General features: G+C 41.6%; 1 protein-coding gene across 3 annotated transcripts in view; it reads left to right on the top strand.

The window, feature by feature from the left end:
* Positions 1 to 18,004, top strand: part of Cab39l (calcium binding protein 39 like) — a 113,341-nt gene that overhangs the window by 77,232 nt on the left and 18,105 nt on the right. For all 3 annotated transcript variants that reach the window (XM_003477486.5, XM_023560490.2, XM_063232806.1), the window contains exons 6-8: positions 6,485 to 6,653; positions 15,642 to 15,701; positions 17,512 to 17,577. In XM_003477486.5, coding sequence (XP_003477534.2) covers positions 6,485 to 6,653; positions 15,642 to 15,701; positions 17,512 to 17,577 — 295 coding nt within the window. The remainder of the gene's footprint in view (positions 1 to 6,484; positions 6,654 to 15,641; positions 15,702 to 17,511; positions 17,578 to 18,004) is intronic.

Raw genomic sequence — 18,004 nt, 5'->3', positions numbered from 1 at the left:
GCTTCCTTTGAAGTAGCTCTGAGTTTAAAATAATTGTTGAAAGCACACACATGACGTTGTGGCTGAGTGCTACAGTGCTTATTCCGGGTTGGATTCCTAATTCCACACACACACACAAAGCATACAGCATTGGCCTGTTAGTAGTATGGTCAGTTCACTTTGGAGCCACAGGACAGGTAAGCTCAGCCCTCCACAGCTGTGTCTCTAAGGTTACTTAAGCTGTAGCTCCTTTATGATTCTCAATGTTTTATTGCATTTACTACCTCTTTCCTCTACTTTTCTGCTATTTCTGTCTACTAGAATATTGTGTGTGTCTCCCAGGATGCACTATTCCTAGCTATGTAGTTGCATGATATTCAGTCCTCTCATTATACATGTGCACACACACCACACACACACACACACGCACACACACACACAGGTTCTGAGAACTCAAATAATAAGTAAGAGGATGTGTTAGTAGCTGGCATCTGCCAAAGTGGCACACTTCTGTGTGGGGAGAAACTAGACATTGCTGTGTACATTTAATGGAGGAGCCAAAAGCTGAAGTGATGCTCGACAATAGAATCTTTGATTGTTACTTTTAGTGTCTGCTCTTTTACAGATGTTTCTTAGACATTTTTGAGGCTGCTCCCAATCTAAAGGCCAGAATCTGAGTACAGCAGTGCTCGGGGTAGAAGCCTGTTTTCCAGCCCTACCCTGTGTTTTCATCCCACCATGTCAAATCACCGTGACGGCTTGTTTTCTAGTCCTCCTGTTTTTGATCCTGCTGTCCCATACAGTCCTCTCACCTGTGTGTCCCTTTCCTCTTGTAGATTGGTAAGCACTCAGTTTTATTAACATACAACACAGTTTGAACATTGATATAGCAACAAGAAATAGCTTCCAAGGCAGCCACTTTCTTCTTTGTATTTGTTCATCATTTTTTATCATGTTTATCTCAGTGTTATAAATAATGGGCTTATACTAACTTTTTGGTTTATCAAATTTAGACATCTTTTTTACTTTATTTTTACTTCCACTGATAATTTCCTTCCCTCCCCATCCTCACGATGTACTTTTATCCCTGTTTTCAATTTAGTTAATAATCACACTTAGCTTACTGAGACAAAGTATGCTGTGATTACTTTGGGTTTTGATGCAAAGTAACACTTCTTCTGAAGAATCACATCTTTCAGTTCTGAAAAAAGAAATATAGTCTATCAGAGCATACGAAACTTCTATAATACATAGACCCCAAAATGGGACGCCCGTCACTAAGTAAGTGTATTTTCCACGCGGCAGTAGAGGAAAGATGGTCTGGTCAGCAAGAGGCTTTGCCACCCTCAGCACGTGCTGTCTAAAATCGCCGTGTTCACTGCTATTTCAGCCCATCGCAATATGACAGACAGTGTGTGAGATAATTTATGTGTTCCAAGAATGCAAGAATTCCTGAGTGACGGGATGCCAGGGTGAGTCAAAGGCGGGAAGGAGGGTAAAGCTGGAGAGACGGAGACCAGACTTGGAAGGGCCTTCCATGCCCTTCCGAGGAGCTGGTGACGTCGTTCTGTGGCAGCCTAGAGTCACCCAGGGTGAGTTCTGGTGACAGAATGGAAAACGGCTGAGCAGTGGTGGTGAACCTGTGGCTACATGCCGCAGCTGGCTGTTACCATCAAAAGCTCAGAAGGTTCACCATCACCCTCTAAGCGAGGGCTAGGGCCCTGCAATTCCCGCTTGGGAAAGTCCAAGAAAAATGGTGAGCATAGGAATCAAGATGGTAGATATTTTTAAAGCCTTTCATTTTTTTCTGATTAAAAAGTAATACATATTTACTGTTTTAAAAGTCAAACATTTTAGAAATGTTTAATGTAAAAAGAGAGTTCAATCTATAATCCTTCCCAACAAAACCACTGATAACAATTTGGGTACTACACCTCTGGTTTTCTTCTCTATTGTAATGATTATATTTTTTTTTTTTTTTGTCTTTTTCATTTTTATTGGTACCAGGGATCGAACTCACAACTGCCTGTTTGCAAGGCGGGTGCTTATGCCGCGAGCTAAATCCCCAGCCCCTTATTTTTGTTTTTTAACCCATTCCTTCATGTCCTGTCTTGTAGATACCACTTACTGAGTGCTTGCTCTGTGTCAGGTACAGCATCTGACATCACATGTGGACTAAGTATTATTCTTAGCGTTTTACAGAAATTGAAACTTAGAGGCGGAGAGACGGAGAGACATAGAAAGAGAATAAGGATACTGCTCAAGTTTAGACAGCTTATAAGTAACAGAGTCACCCTTTCAATCCAAGTCTGATACTAAGTACCAAGGTTTTTGCCATTAATGTATCCTTGAGAAGATTCGAGGACCATTTAGATGTCAAGGGAGAGAAAATTGTTATCTTCCTGAGGGCAGGACAGGCAGTGAGACAGTCTACCCCCAACTGTTACACCATGGTTAGTTTTAGAAAAAAAAGCGTAAGTTCCTTTCATTTTGGTCAACACGTGACTACACACACACACACACACACACACACACACATGCACGCATGCATGCACACGCACAGGCATACACATTTGTATGCTACTGATTTGTCAAAAATGGAATGATTTATTCTCTACAGTATCCTCCATTGTGGAATTGTCTCATTACTTTCACATAGTATCATTTAGCTTGTCCATTTTGCCCTGTGTTTTCAGAGTTCATATTTAAATTAGACTTAGACTCAATTTTTCTGTTGATAACATTTTGTAGATGGTTCTATGTAGTTTATATTTCATCACACCAGGAAATATACTTTTAGAATTGTCAGGATTTTGTCATGGGCCCCATTCGTGACAGTCTAATTCATTGAGTGTTTTTTTTTTAATTTTTTATCAGTACTAGGGATCAAACTCAGGACTGCCTGCTTGCACGGCAGGTGCTGATGCCGCTGAGCTAAATCTGTAGCCCTGACAGTCTAATTCATTATAGTTTCCCAGACTGGGCACAGTGGGAAAGATTGTATTACAGAAAGGGGATAAGCAGGAGACTGAGGCAACAGGAATGCCATGAGTTCAAGGCCAGCCTCGGCTACATAATGAGTTCAAAGCCCTCCTGAGCTGCACACAAGACTCTCTCTCAATGCCCCCCCAAAATTAAATAAATAAAATTTCCCATCAGCCTTACATTTAATGGTTTTATCATTCATTGATAAACATTCGCCTCATTCAGTCATTTCATTAGGGATTTCAAAAAGGTAATTTTCTTGTGCCTAAATCTTTTTTTTTTTTTTTTTTTTTTGATACTGGGGATCGAACTCACAATCTTGCACTTATGCAAGTGCTTATGCTGCTGAGCTAAACCCCGAGTCCAAAAAGAGGTCATTTTCAAAGTCAGTTATTTCTTGTTTATTTATTAGTAATTTTTTTTTTTTGGCTTTTTCATTTTTATCAGTACCGGGGATCGAACTCACAACCGCCTGCTTGCAAGGCAGGTGCTTATGCCGCTGAGCTAAATCCCCAGCCATATTTATTGGTAATTTTATACATGGTAAATTTTCTTCATCCACTATAACTATTAAGTTACTCCAGATAGGTTTCATATGAAAGAGACAAAATAAATACTTGTCAATTATCATCTTTTTTTTTTTTTATCTTTTTGAGACAGGGTCTCACTATGCAGTTCGGGCTGGCCTTGAACTCACTATGTAGCTCAGGCTGGCCTCAAACTCACAGTGATCCTGCCTCGGCCTCCTGAGTGCTGGAGTTACAGGTGTGCACCTCCACGCCCAGCTCAAATATCAATTTATAGAGTAATAACTTAGTCTAGAAACTCCCACTGGTATTCAGTGAGTTTTACTCCCCTTCCCGTGCTGTCTCTCCATAACTAGTGGATTTCTCTATGCGTCTCATTTATTTGCACACATTTTTCTTCTTAATGCTGAGCTGAACGTCTGGCCTCTTCTAAGTAATGTCTTTTGACATCACCAAAATAGTTTGTGAGAGCTTCTTTGCTTTCTAGTGCACTGGGAAATACCAGGTCCAACTAGTACATTCCTGCCACAGACCCGGAATTTCTACCAAGGACCCTGGCTCTTTTTTCTGAGGCGTGGTTCTCAGAGACTTCAATCTGGACACCAGCAGTGCTCATCAGTATTGTTACTGTTTCTAGGCATGTTGAGTGGGCAAAGTTAATTCATTATTTTTAAAGTAAGCAAATGTTCCTGAGTTCAGAGCATACTTTCTTGCCTCTATTGAGCAGGCTATGTATTTGAAGAATGACAGTTTATAAAAATTGTCGAAGTGCATCTGACATTGTTTGCTCCCAACAATAACAAAAGTCATTTTTTCTTTCTATAAGCTTTTTCTTTACAAGCTCGTGCTTCTACCATTTTCTATGTAATGATTCTATGTAATGATTTCTATGTAATGATTACTATAGCTCATTGCTAGCTGAGACAATTGCTCTTGCATTTTGGTTTTCATTCAGTTTAAAAGGAATCCTTTCATATACTATCATTATTTGAGTGATCATTCATGTACAGTAAGGTTAATTATAGTCCAGCCTGTATTAGCCAATTATAAATCAGGAAGGAAGATTTGATTCTAAAAAATAGCAATTTGGCATTCATCATATTAACCTTTATTGGAAACCCGCCATAGGTTAGTTATGGGAAACAGAGTGATTAGTGATGGTCCTGTCATCAGAAGATTTAGCCATAAGTAGAAAAGATTAGGTGAGATCGTTACTAGACCTAAGGATATTAGTGTTAGTAGAATTAAGAGAGGCTTAATTTATGAAGCACTTGTTTCTGTAGTAAGCAATAACCTAGCAAAAGTAAGTATTTTAGAGGCTAGTCAGGTTGAAACAATACATGTGAATTAGAAGTCTGGTGGACGATATTGAGGAAAATCCATTCCCTGTGTATTAATTCCATTGCATTCCTAACTTTAAGCAATTGTCATCTCAGAAAATTCCACTTTTACCACTGGGGACAAACTACTGGGACGAATTGATAAGTGTTCTGCCCAAGAGGAGGGATGAGGTAGATTGGTTTGAGTTGGTTTGGTTTGGAGTTGCAGTACGGGGGACTCCAACCCAGAGGCATGCTATCACTGAGCTACACCCCTAGACTATTTTTGGTGACATGTCTCACTTGCTTACACTGGCCTCGAATTGCAGTTCTCCTGTATCTCAGCCTCCTAAGTAGCTGGCATTATAGGTGTGTGCTACAGCTGGCCAGGGGACTATTTTTTAAAAAATGTTCTCTTGATTTTCAAGAATAAATCATCAGTGTGTCACAGATGGTTCCAATAAATTTAACCAAAGGAAAAAGAACTAATTTTACCCAATAGTTGAAAACTTTTATAGATAGTCTCAGTTCAGAAATTGAATTAGAAATGTTGGCTAGAGATTATGTAGCTTTTGTAAAAGCCAGAATTTGAGTTCACTAGAGTCTTCTGGTATTAGAAAATTCAGTCAGAGTTTGAGGTTGATTAAATTCATTGTATGCCTACTTTTTGAAAAAAGTTGTTGAACACTTTTTGAAGACTGGGGTGGAGATGGAGGAAAGCAAAAGTGCCAAAGTAAAATTATAGACAAACTGTGGCAGGAGCGTGAATGAAGGGGAAATAATTCTGAAAGGTAGATAATGACCAAAGACTCCAGGCAGGCGGCATTTAAACTAACCCTTAAAAGATGGGAATCCTGGTGGAAAATTTGAGGGGATTCCAGTGGAGGAAATGACATCATGCAGGGAAACGGAGACTGTGATGGGAGATAAACAGGAACGTTAGATGTCGGGCCAAGGGAGGACGTCTACAGGTGTATTACTAATAAATACAGATTTTAGTCGCTTCCTCTTTCTGTAGGCCAATAATGTTTATTTTATAGTCTCCTAAATGCTTTATTGATTACTGACAGTATTTCCCCCGCCATTCCAGAAAGTGTATCCCTCGGTGTGACATCTTTAGCAGCACCCCATCGTCACTATGCAGTGTGTGTCAGTTACGGCGTTGGCCTGCAGAGGCCTAACCTGAGACAGGCCACTCGTCTTGGTCAGCGGGGTCCTGCCTGGCATCACACCACTCTGGCCGCGTGTATTCCACCAAGCTAGTTCCTGCCATGGAGCCTTCAATGCAGTTGCCTGGATTGCTTCACCTGCTCCCCTCAGTCAGTGAAACTTAAATAGTCATTCTCACACACAATTAAGTAGCCGTGCTGTCTAATGCTGCCCAGTTCCCACACTTCTGAGCACACACAATTGTCTTTACGTTGTCGCTTCTTCTCCAGCAGACACAGTCTCGCTGAGGTGTGAGGACTGTCACAGCAGCGAGCTTGCTGTCTACTGCGGCATCACAGCATCCGGAGCGGGCTGGCAGGGGTCAGGGATGACTAATGCTTGACTGAACCCGGCAGATGATACCTGTGTTTCCGTTAGGAGCAGTCCTGAAATGGTTCTTGTAGGATCACTGATATTATTTTGTTGACGGAATAACGAAGTCTCTGTCTCTTATTCACGCTGTAGGTACGAAGCCCCCCAGATCGCCTTACGTTGTGGGATTATGCTGAGAGAATGCATCCGGCACGAGCCGCTCGCCAAAATCATTCTCTTTTCTGATCAGTTCAGAGATTTCTTCACGTATGTGGAATTGTCAACATTTGATATTGCTTCAGATGCCTTTGCTACTTTTAAGGTAAAAACATTTTTTTTTCAGAATGTGCTAGATTGTTTCAAGTGCGGCCCCTGAAAAGACAATTTATTTGATTTTTCCCCCGGTACTGTGGATTGTACCTGAAGACCTACATGCTACATCCTAACCCTGCAATTTAATGTTATTTTAAAAGTTCTTTTTTTTGGTATCGGGGATCGAACTCAGGACCTTGTGCTTGACCAGGCAGGTGCTTATGCCACTGAGCTAAATTCCCAGCCCCCTTAAAAGTTCATCTTACAAAACAAAATATTCTGTTTCTTCAGCCTGATCATTGCCAATTATATATGGTGTGCATCATGAGACATCAATAAATAGAATACAGCCTATGAGGCCAATCTGTCACATTATGCAAAAACGACTAAAAATACTTCGTACTTGCTCACATAAAAATAATTCTGATATATGCAGTTAAATGACAAAAGGAACATGTAGGGCTTTGTGCATACCATGCTATCATCCAGGTTAAAAACAGACTGAAGAGTGTACGCTTCCCTTGAGGTGCATATGGAAGGATGATAGCAACAGAAGTTGTCTCCAGGGAGAGGAACCTGGGCAGGGGAAAGAGGCAGAATTACACCGTGGAATATGAAGAACATCTCACTGTTTTATCAATAGAATTTTAAAATTTCCACAGGATGAAATAAAAACAGTATATTGGCATTTTGATAGTATGACTAGTTTTATATATATGTATATATATAAAGTATATTTTTATTTTAATAATATAGATAATCATAATAACCTGTATATTTATCATCTGTGATCTATTTGTCATTACATGAGAAATACATTTATTTCATCTAACTTAATTTTTTAAAAATTGTAATCATGGCGCAGTACTTTGGGATTGAGCCTATACATGTGCTTCAGCGGGCTGTTTGTCATCATTGAAAGCTCTAAAAGGTTTACCATCGCTGTATAGAGTCATACTTATAAAAGTTAGTAGTTTTTAGTATGTTATTTAATAGGCTTAACACATTTCTGAGCATTCAATCTCCAGAACCTTTTTATCTTGCGAAGTTAAAAATCTATACCTATTAAACAATAACTACCCATTTCTCTTCCTTTAGTCCCTGGTAACCATTCCATTTTCTGTTTCTGTATGTTTTACCATCAAAAAAATGTTCAGCAATCATATCAGAAAATGACATAGATAATTTGCAAACAACACTCCCAGACCTTACACATCCAGTGAGTGATATTAACCCCACAATTTCTATTTTAGAAAACAACTTGTTTGTGTTTATTATCGTGACATTCTTTAATATGTCTTAAAATTGTTATTAATGTTTTGGCATGTTCATTTTCCAATAGTGAAAAATCTGTGGGAGCAGATTAAGTGTTGAAAATAAAAAGACTTCCAGCTTGGTGTATAGGCAGGTGGTCAACTTAGCTAGAACTGTTTTTGTTTTGGGTAATAATTATCATAATAAAAATGTTTAAGATGACTAAAATAGAGTTTGATTTTCTATAGAGTCTACCAAGCTGGCTTGGAAGGGCATTTCAGAAAAGGAATTCCAAAAGTATTAAAAACTAAAACTAGGCTTTCAGACTGACTATGAAGTTAATAAAATTAATTTACCTGTAAGCATATATTGAGATTTATTTTTTAAAAGCATTTTAGCAATGTAATTATTCCACTAACATTATTCAAATATACTTCTACCTTTTTCAGAATATAAGTATATGAAATTAAAAATTATTGGGTGAAATGACTGTTTTTATGTATTATCTTAAATAGATACTTTAACAGTATTGACATAGCTCATATCTTCATATGAATATGTACTCTAATGTTATTACTTAATGGACAGAGTTTGAAGGTTGTCTCTGACCTGGGAAATGATTAGTTCTTTTTAATAGCTCTCCGGGGGTGGAAGAAGGTGGTTTGAAGTGCGGAAAACTGCCTGTTATCAGCAACTAAACGCTTCCCTGCACCTGAGAAGGTGCCTTGACTCTGTGAAAAGGTGGAAGAGAGTGTCGGGAGCAGAGGGAAGATCCAGGGAAGCAGTGGGCAGGAGGGTGGAGAGAGGTGGGAAGAGGGCCGGAGAGAGAGTCTGTGAGAATCAGCCGCCGGAGGTGGAAGCTGCCAGAGACCAAAGAAAGATGCAGACAAATCCACAATTCCACTGAGTGTAACTTATGAAGGACAGAAGTGTGTCTTGGGCGGCTGGAAAGCTGGGGGCTGCCTGCAGCCCCAGGTAAGAGACAGGCTTTAATATGCTAAGTTAGATAAAGGTGGGCTGTGGCCAACCAGAGTATAGCTTGGTTTTCTCAAAAACTGTTAGTATGTTGAATTATTAGTCAAGAAGCAGTTCAGGCATCAGTGGCTGGCACAGAACACGCAGCTGACCATGTTGATGACTGGTTTGTTCTGTAGGGCTCGGGCCGTGTCCCGGGTCACCTGGCAGGCAGGAGGGCAGTTGTGACAGTCTGTAGTCATGTTACCTGATCTCTGCATTAATAAGGAGGGTGTGAGGGAGACAAAGGCAGAGTAAGGAGCAAGAAAACTTACAAGAAGGGCAAAGCATGAGGAAAGACGGGAAAGAGTGGGAAGCCCTGGGGACGAATCCCAAGGACACAGTGTGCAGGGAAATCCCAGCACCCAGTCTGATTCACAGACAGCTCGGCCTCCCATGGACGCCAGCGGACTCCCCGAAGGGTGCACGCAAAGCTGATGGGGCGGCCTCCGGCACAAAGAACACGAAGCGGGACACTTAGTACAGCAGTTGTTCCATGTTTTTCTAGCAAAATGCCTGGGCTTTAAAAACTAAGGAGATGTTTCCTAATAGATACCACAGTTCCGTGTCTTCTTCATTTTTATCAGATGGTTCATTGCTGTCATAGAAACAAGTTAGTTCGTTTATTAAAGAACTCTAAGTAAGACCACATAACTACAAACACAAAGCAAACCCTAATGGAGAGGGAAAGAAAATACTCAATAATATGTATTTTTGAAGGTATCTCCAAAATTTCTTTCAACAGTTGTTAGAATAAAGGGTACTTAAGGCTAGGGGTATAGCTCTGTGGTAGAGAGTATGCCAGCATGCGTAAGGCCTTGGGTTCAATCCCCAGTACCAATCAATCAATCAATCAATCAGTAATTCTTGCTATCATGTATTCAATTTAATTTTCAATAATATTGAATGACTGAAATAAACTATGATATTAGGTTTATACTTTTATTTTTCATTAAAATATAAAATACTCATAAAAATTTATTTTACTTTGTGGTTAATGTAAGTGGCCATAGGTCTTTTTTTTTAATTACCTGACCTTAGAGGGTTTGGCTTAGCTGGTTGGTTTTGTTTGTTTTGGTTTTTGTTGCTGTTTTTAACTTTAGGCTTACCTCTTTTGCTTTGCTCTAGGATGTCCATGACCCAATTTAATTATTAATGTTTTCACATTGTTAGTTTATATAACTGATTTCCACAGTATTGTCTACATAGTTCTTTCACTAAAAAGATTCTTTACAGTCATCATCTTTCATCCCTCCAAGGATCTACATATTGAAGTGGCTTAAATTCTCTCTCCCTTACTGTGTCATCTGATTAACCATATGTCACGGAGAAATGAGTTAACCTTCAAGTTTCATTTCTGTGAAATTAAGACCCTAACCCCCGCTTTTAGTTTCCTGTGAAGACTGGCGCTGACACGGGCCTGCGCGTGGCACTCCCTAAGGCTGACCCTTCACCCGGCAGCTGCTGCCGGCTGGCCTCACACCCCTCCACTGCCTCTCGCCCTCTGCGGGAGTTTCCCAGCCAGAATCCTTTAAAAGTATCAGTGTCGGATTGTCTTGGGACAGTGCTTACACTGTGTGTGACTTCGCCTGGCAGAGGACAGCTATTAGGAGCTGGAAGCAAACGCACTGCCTCAAATGTACTTCTTCAGTGTTAAGCTCTATCAGGTTTGACCTTCTTTTATTTGCAGTTTCTGCTTTTTCTTTCCTGGGCAGGATCCTAGCTAGTGTTTGTGTACATTTTCCCTCCACTCAATTAAATGATACACAGTAAAGTGCAAGTTGTATTTGTCTAGTAGTATGTGTATATGTGTATGTACATTTGTATATATATTGCATGATTTTGTGCATAAACCTACTATGTACATAAACTTGAGAGTGTATCTATGTGTATATCTTACGTATACATTCACGTGTCGATATGTGTGAATGAGACAAACAGCCTGTCATTTATTGGCTGTACCCACATGTAAACACTGCTGGAATTCAACCCCGTGGTATTATATGCTTCTATTGTTGAATTTTAAAATCTTTCTTTCTTTCTTTCTTCTTTTTGCCTTTGGAATTGGAAGGTTCTGGCTCTCACAGAACTCTCGACTTCTCTTTCTTTGGGATAACACTGTTCAACAGTCTCCCCAGGCAGCAGTGGTCCGCCGTGCTCTGCTGGAGCTGGGGACGGGCTGGGTTCTTACTCTCAGGGCGGACAGCCCTTAGTAAATGTGGAATTCCCACAGGTGCCACAGCCCATGGTGTCTGCGGCAGCTGTAACAAGAGGCACTTCTATCCTGAGTCAACTTGGAAAATCCCTGATACTACTGGGGGGGGGGGGGGAGATGAAAACCTAGCATCCCAAATCCTTTTAGGGAAGCCCTGACCTGCCATGGAACTACTTTACTCTCTCAAGGATCTCCTGATATAGGACCTAATTTGAATCAAGACTTCAGCCATGCTAGAAATGGAACCCTGGCGAGGTTTCTCCATTTTAAGGCTCTGGGTCCATTAGAACAGTTCTGAGTGTTCTGTTTCACTGAGAAAGAAGTACCACATTTTCAGAGATCTTCACAGTGACTACTCAAGTTGCATGATGACTAGAAGTAGGAAATTAAGAGCTACTCTCACTGTTTTTTAACTTGAAAATTGTAAGATCACTAGGCATCTCCTCACGTCTGTTACAGTGGGTATTATAGAAAAAGATGAACAGGGTGTGGTGGCACACAAATATAAACCAAGCTAGTTGGGACCACGTTCAAGGCCAGCCAGGCAATATAGAGTGAGACTCTGTTCCCAGTGCACACGCATCCCCCACCCCGTCCTGGGGACTGAACTCAGGCCCTTTGCACTGAGTTACATCTCGAGCCCTTTTTTGAGACAGGGACTCACTAAATTGGCCAGACTAGGCTTGGACTTGGGATCCTCATGCCTCAGCCTCCCAAGTGGTGGGATTACAGGAGTACGCCACCATGCCTGGCCAGGCCTTTAAGATAAAAAGGTCTGGGGATGTCGCTCAGTGGTAGAACACCCTGGATTCAACCCTCGGTACCCTAAAAAAAGATAGGAAGTGCTGGTTAGAAAGGATATGGAAAAAAGGAAACTTTGTACACTGTTGGTTGAAATATAAATTAATCTGCTATCATGGAAAATAGTATAGTAGTTCCTCAAAAATGTAAAATACAATGACCATGTTATTCAGCAGTCCCACGCCAAAGAAAACTAATCAGTGACCATTGCAGCATTATTCACAATAAAGCCAAAGTATGGAATTAAACTAATGTCCACTGGCAGATGAATGAATTAAATACACACACACTGAATACTATTCAGCCATAAAAAGAAGGAAATCCTATCATTGATGACAATATATATGAACTTGGGGACACAATGTTAAGCAAAATAAGCTAGGCATGGAAAGACAACCACCTCATGGTCTCACTTACAGGTAGAATCTGAAAAAGTCTGTGTCAGAAGCAGCGAGTAGCATAGTGGTTGTCAGAATGAGGAGGTGTTGGTTAGCAAATGCACAGTTTTAGCTTGCATGAAGGAATAAGTTCAAAAGATTTATTGTACAACCTGATGACTATAATTAATAACATGTTTTTGGTTATTGTTGTTGTTTCGAGATAGAGTCTTGCTTTGTAGTTCAGGCTGACCTTGAACTCACCACATAGCTCAGACTGGCCTCCAACTCACAGAAATCCTCCTGCTTCAGACTCCCAGGTGCTGGGATTACAGGTGTGCACCACCATGCTAGCTGTATTCTGGAAATTAATAAGAGTAGATTTTATCTTCTCAACACACACATTGTGTGATAACAATAACCTAATTAGCTCCATTGGGCCACGTATTAGCTTTCTGTATCTGTGACAAAATGCCTGAGATAAACAACCTAGAATTTGTTTTGACTCACAGCTTCACGTGGTGGACCAACCCCTGGGTTCCAAGTTCTTTTGCATGGCAAGCAAACAATTGCAAAGCATACACTGCATGGCGAGGGAAAAGCAACTACGTATATTGAAGGTCACAGATGGAGAGATGGTGCTGGGATGACACAGCCTTTGCTCGCTGCACACTGTGCTGATATATCAGGCTCTTGGGCAACAGAGGCAAAAAGAGACGCTGCCTGTGCTTCGGTCTGGGGTTATGTGGAACACTCCTTGGTGACCAAACCTTCAGTACGTGGTTCTGGGGACATGTGAGACCCACGTCAAGGGCTGAGGGTACAGCTCAGTGTAGAGTGCTCTCCTAACACGTGAGGCCCGAGTTTGAATCCTCAGCTCTGAGAAAACAACCCAAATGATTCCATAGTGTACACATATTTCAGGATAGCATAAAGAATTAGTGTAAAATGGCTTAACTATTTTACTTTTCCTTGTTATTAAAACAGCAATAAGTGGCAACATCCTGGGCCTTTATTCGCCAGTATTCTATCTTTGATGTTTGGCCCTTGCTTATTTAACATAGTTATAAAATAAAGCTTAAGCATCACTGACTTGAAACCGTCCTTGTCTTCTCTTCCAGAACATTAAAAATTGATGGTTCCCCCGTCAGCAGAAGCTGATTTCTGCGCCTCCTTTTGATCAATGAGAGTGAAACTTTTGCTCCTGGTTAGGCAGAGTCAGTGCCCCTGAGAAGCAGCCAGAGAAGGCAGATCTCTGCCTCCCTAAGAACAGAGGTCAGAGTCTCAGCATGGGAAATGTGACAGGACAGAAGGACACTTCAGACTGTTAGGTAGGAATGGTAGGAAGTTACCCAAGGCGGGTGGGTCTGTGCTCGCTGGGCTTGTGCATGCTGCTGTGATTCCAGGCCCAGTGTGCCCGACTGCCGCAGAGATACTGCAAGCCCGTAAATTAGCTTGCTTGATAAACTAACTGAACCTTAAGACAGAGAAACAAAGACTTCAAAAAACATTGTAAGCAAAATATCTTAGATCACTCATCTCAAAAAAAAAAATAAAAATAAAAAACAAAAGAAAAGAAAACCAGACTCGGCCTGGTTTCTCCTGTGAGGCAGGCCGTCCTCTCTCATGCAGAGTGGGCTGATACCTTTCTGTGGGAAACCAACAAATTCAGCAGAGCTCCACCTCTAGAAACACACAAAAGTATTCCCAGCTCCCAGCTGTGACACACTTCTCAAGGGCCTGCGCCTGTTTTATTTGATGTGCACTTTAAATTCCTTTATACCTCTTAAAAAATAAAAATAGAAGTGCCTTTTACCATGCCTGCTGCTGCCTTTCCTCTATGAAAGTATTCTGTGTCTTCTATGAGCTTTTGGGAATTTTCATTAAATATGTATTAAAGTGTAAGACTTTATTTTGGAAAACTTTAAAATTCTTGTTTTTAATTAAATTCTGCACAGCACCTGCACAGCACCTCTAAACGTATAAAAGGGATTAGATATTCTGTGTTTTCTTTCAATATTAAAGTAAAATAAGGATGTAATTTAGGCGTGAGCTGAAGATCATGCCAAGTCCCTTTACGCTGTGACGCATGTTCTCCGTCTGTGTTGACCTGACAGGGTTGTTTCTCCCCAGCCCGTCACAACTCATTTACCAGAGGGCGGGACACACACACGACACCTTCAGTGTCATTCTCGTGTTTCCCCACGTCCTAGAACCCCATTTGAAAATGGTTAGAGGTGGCACACCCCTGTTATCCCAGCACTCAGGAGTCTGAGGCAGGAGGATCACTGAGTTTGAGACTCGCTTAGGCTACATAAGCCAGTTCAAGACCAGCTTGGACCACAGAGCGAGACCCTGTTTTAAAAAAAACAGACAGAAAGAAAGAAAAAAGAAAAGGGTTAGGAAAGAAATTCACTTGTGAGATAATGTTTTAAGCCATTCAGAATTCTCGTTTGAAGCCAGTGCCATACCCTTACCCCCAAAAAAAGGAAAGGAAAGGAAAAAAAATAGAATAAAACCAGGTGCTGTGGCAATCCGCCTAGAATTGCAGCACATGGAAGCAGAGGCAGGAGGCTCCCTTGACCTCACAGCTCCAGACCAGCTGTGGCAACATAGCAAGATCATATTTGAAAATTAGGAAATAAAAAAGGATTAGTCATTGAGGACATTGGGAGATCTCTGCAAACTTTATTAAAACTTTTTATATCATAATCACAGTATAGAGTGAATGGCCTGAAGAAACACACTTCTCATTTCTTAGGTGCCATTTGCTTCACAAGTTAAATTCTTTTGTAAAACTAACAATAATATGAATTTAAAACACAAGATTTAACATTAGGTGTTTTTGTTATTGTTAATCTGAAAGAAACATATTTCAACTTTTGGTTGGTTTTTTTTCTTTTTTCTCCTTTTAAGACAGGATCTCACTATGTGCCCAGGCTGGCATTGAACTCGTTCTGAAGCCCAGGCTAGCCTCGAACTCACAACAACCCTCCCTGTCTCGGCCTCTTGGGTGCTGCGATTACAGGCATGAGCCGCCATGCCCAGCTCTGAATTTCACATCATACACTAAAGGAGGAAAGGAAATAATTTTATGATATAATGAAAATGTCTTTTTGCGTTGTTTCAGATGAATGGATGCAGGGTCGGGGACATGGCTCAGAGGGACAGCACCTGCCCAGCACGCCTGAGGCCTGAGTTTGAGTCTCGATACCAAAAATCAATAAATAAGATTGATTGATTTAGCAAAGTTCAGAAGAAAAGACCTACTTTAAAATTTGTAACACTATAAAATCTTCTTGCCATAATAATTGTTTCATTGGTTGTTCTCTTTCAGGATTTACTAACCAGACACAAAGCGTTGGTAGCGGACTTCTTAGAACAAAATTATGACACCGTAAGTAGAAATCATTTTTAAGAAAAGTGCCTGTCTTCCTCTTCTCCCTCTCTTAGATCTGTGAGGGATTTCCCCTCTCTGCTATCTGTAAGTGAAGCCGACCGTACTGCACCACACTGTGGCTGCTTTATGGAAAACTGAGGTGGATCACAGCTCAAGATTTTGTCATTCTTCACATCTCCTCCTTTTGTGCTGTGGAGAACCAATAAGTGACCACCAGCTGCTTACTTTGGTCTTGAGTAAAGAACACCTGAGATGGGTTTGGGGACACACACCTGCAATCCTGCCACAGGGGAGGTGCAGGCAGGGAGACTGCTGTAAATTCAAGGCCAGCCCGGGCTACATAGTGAGTTCAAGACAAGCCTCAACTACATAGCAAGACCCTGTCTCAAACAAACACAAAGGAAACCCAGAAGCTGGGAGTGTGGCTCAGTGGTAGCGCACTTGCCTACCTAGACACACAAGGCCCAGCACTACAAGAAGGAAAGAATGACCGTGTTGCTCTTGGGGGCAGTAGGTAACCCCAGTTGGAGCACATTTTAAATTGACCAGATTTTACTTGGTTGATAATTAGTATTATTTACTATTAGAAAACCAGTGTCTTCCAGTCCCCTTCTTTAAGGTGAATCCAACTTATCCTGTAGGCATTTGGCAAAAATACCACTTTTCAAGGAAGCTTTCCCTAAGCTCCCCCCTCCCCAGACACTCATTTGCTCATTTTCACTTTTATTGTTTTGAGACGAGGTCTCAGACATGGAGATGTGACCAAATGTATTTGCATTTTATAGTACAATGAAAATTTATCTGTTTATTATTTGTCTGATAAATTTAACAGTCCACAAAATCCCCCTTAAATCAGAATGAATGTCATTCATATAACAGACTGTAAAGAGATTTTAATGAGGTTTTTCTTTTTTTAACTTTTCTTTTTCTGAAATGGGGTCTTGCTGTGTTGCCTGCTGTGGCCTCAAATTGAGGCACTCAAATGATCGTCCTGCCTCAGCCTCCCAGAGCAGGGAGTAGAACTGTCCTCTTCATTTTTGGTCACTAGTATGCAGCTGTGCAGTCCTGGCTGGCCTCAGCAGGTGCACACGGCCACTCTTCCTGGCTCTCGGCGGTGACTGTCCACTCTCCGCCTCCTGGACTCCCTTGTCCTCATCCTGCCCTGCTCCCCGCTGCGGTGGTCTCTGCGCAGCGCCCCCAGCCGAGGCAGAAGGCAGGTGCAGAGTTTCCCCGTTTGCCCTCGGTGGTGAGCTGAAGGCCTCTGTCAGGACTGATGCCCACACTAGGACACAGCGGGCTCCATGTTCCAGTGTCTGTGGCTTCTCTGAGTGCAAAAGGGCTCCAGAGGCGCCAGTGGGGTTAGGCAGCCACCAGGCAGCCACCGTCCCCTCAGACCTCATCTGGTCACACTATGAACTTGGCGGTGGGACTCTGTGAGTTGCCAAGTGAAGCCCTAAGCACATTTAATATTTTCCCAAGGTGTTTGCGGACCCGTGGCTGCAAAACAGATTTCTGTAAAGATGGCACAGAGTGAGTCACTGTTGCAGTTTTACTAGATGCTCATCAGGATGGTTTGGGAGGATCACAATGATGCCATTTTCCTATTCAATTTCTAACTGAATCAGTAGAGGCGTGGCCTCCTGTCTCCCGGGTCCCTGCTTCCCACCCGTCTTGGCAGAGGTGGGTGGTGACAGTGACCTCCTAAGTCGGTGACAGAGCTGCCAGCCGTGACTTCCGAGGAACAGTGAGAGCTGCCAGCCCTCTCGGAGTGTCCTCCTGCTCCCACAATGATATTTCTTTTCTTTAGATCTTTGAAGACTATGAGAAATTGCTTCAGTCTGAGAATTATGTGACGAAGAGACAATCTTTAAAGGTAATCTTGAATTGCTGAAGTGAGGGTCCCTGTAAATCGCTACCTTCCTAGGGATTAATGTCTACCAGTCAGCAGGTAAACAGAAAAATGGAAGTATCCTTTTCCATCACCGGAGCAGTATGTTTTATGATATAACTTTACTTTATAGTAAAACAATGGAAACATCTTACCTCAAGCTTTTTTTGGAAGGCAGAGACAGGCCTGGCAGTTTTGATCTCTAGTTTTCAAGGCTGGTTATTTTCCAGCTAGGTCTTATTTGGGGAACTGCATGGGCTGTTGTGTCTGCAGGTCCTTTCCAATCAGTTGGCTTTTGAGCTGAGGCCTAAATTTGTGAAAAACTAAAATGATTCTGAATAAGATTGTGTGTGTCTGTGTGCATGAGTGTGCATGAGTGTGCGAAACCACATTTGCCGTTTGAAATCACGTC

Source organism: Cavia porcellus, unplaced genomic scaffold (assembly GCF_034190915.1).
Source record: "Cavia porcellus strain 051 isolate PalLab524CR breed Dunkin Hartley unplaced genomic scaffold, mCavPor4.1 scaffold_21, whole genome shotgun sequence".
NCBI lineage: Eukaryota > Metazoa > Chordata > Mammalia > Rodentia > Caviidae > Cavia > Cavia porcellus.
The sequence above is the reverse complement of the archived record's forward strand: the minus strand, read 5'-3'. Positions and strand labels throughout refer to the sequence as shown.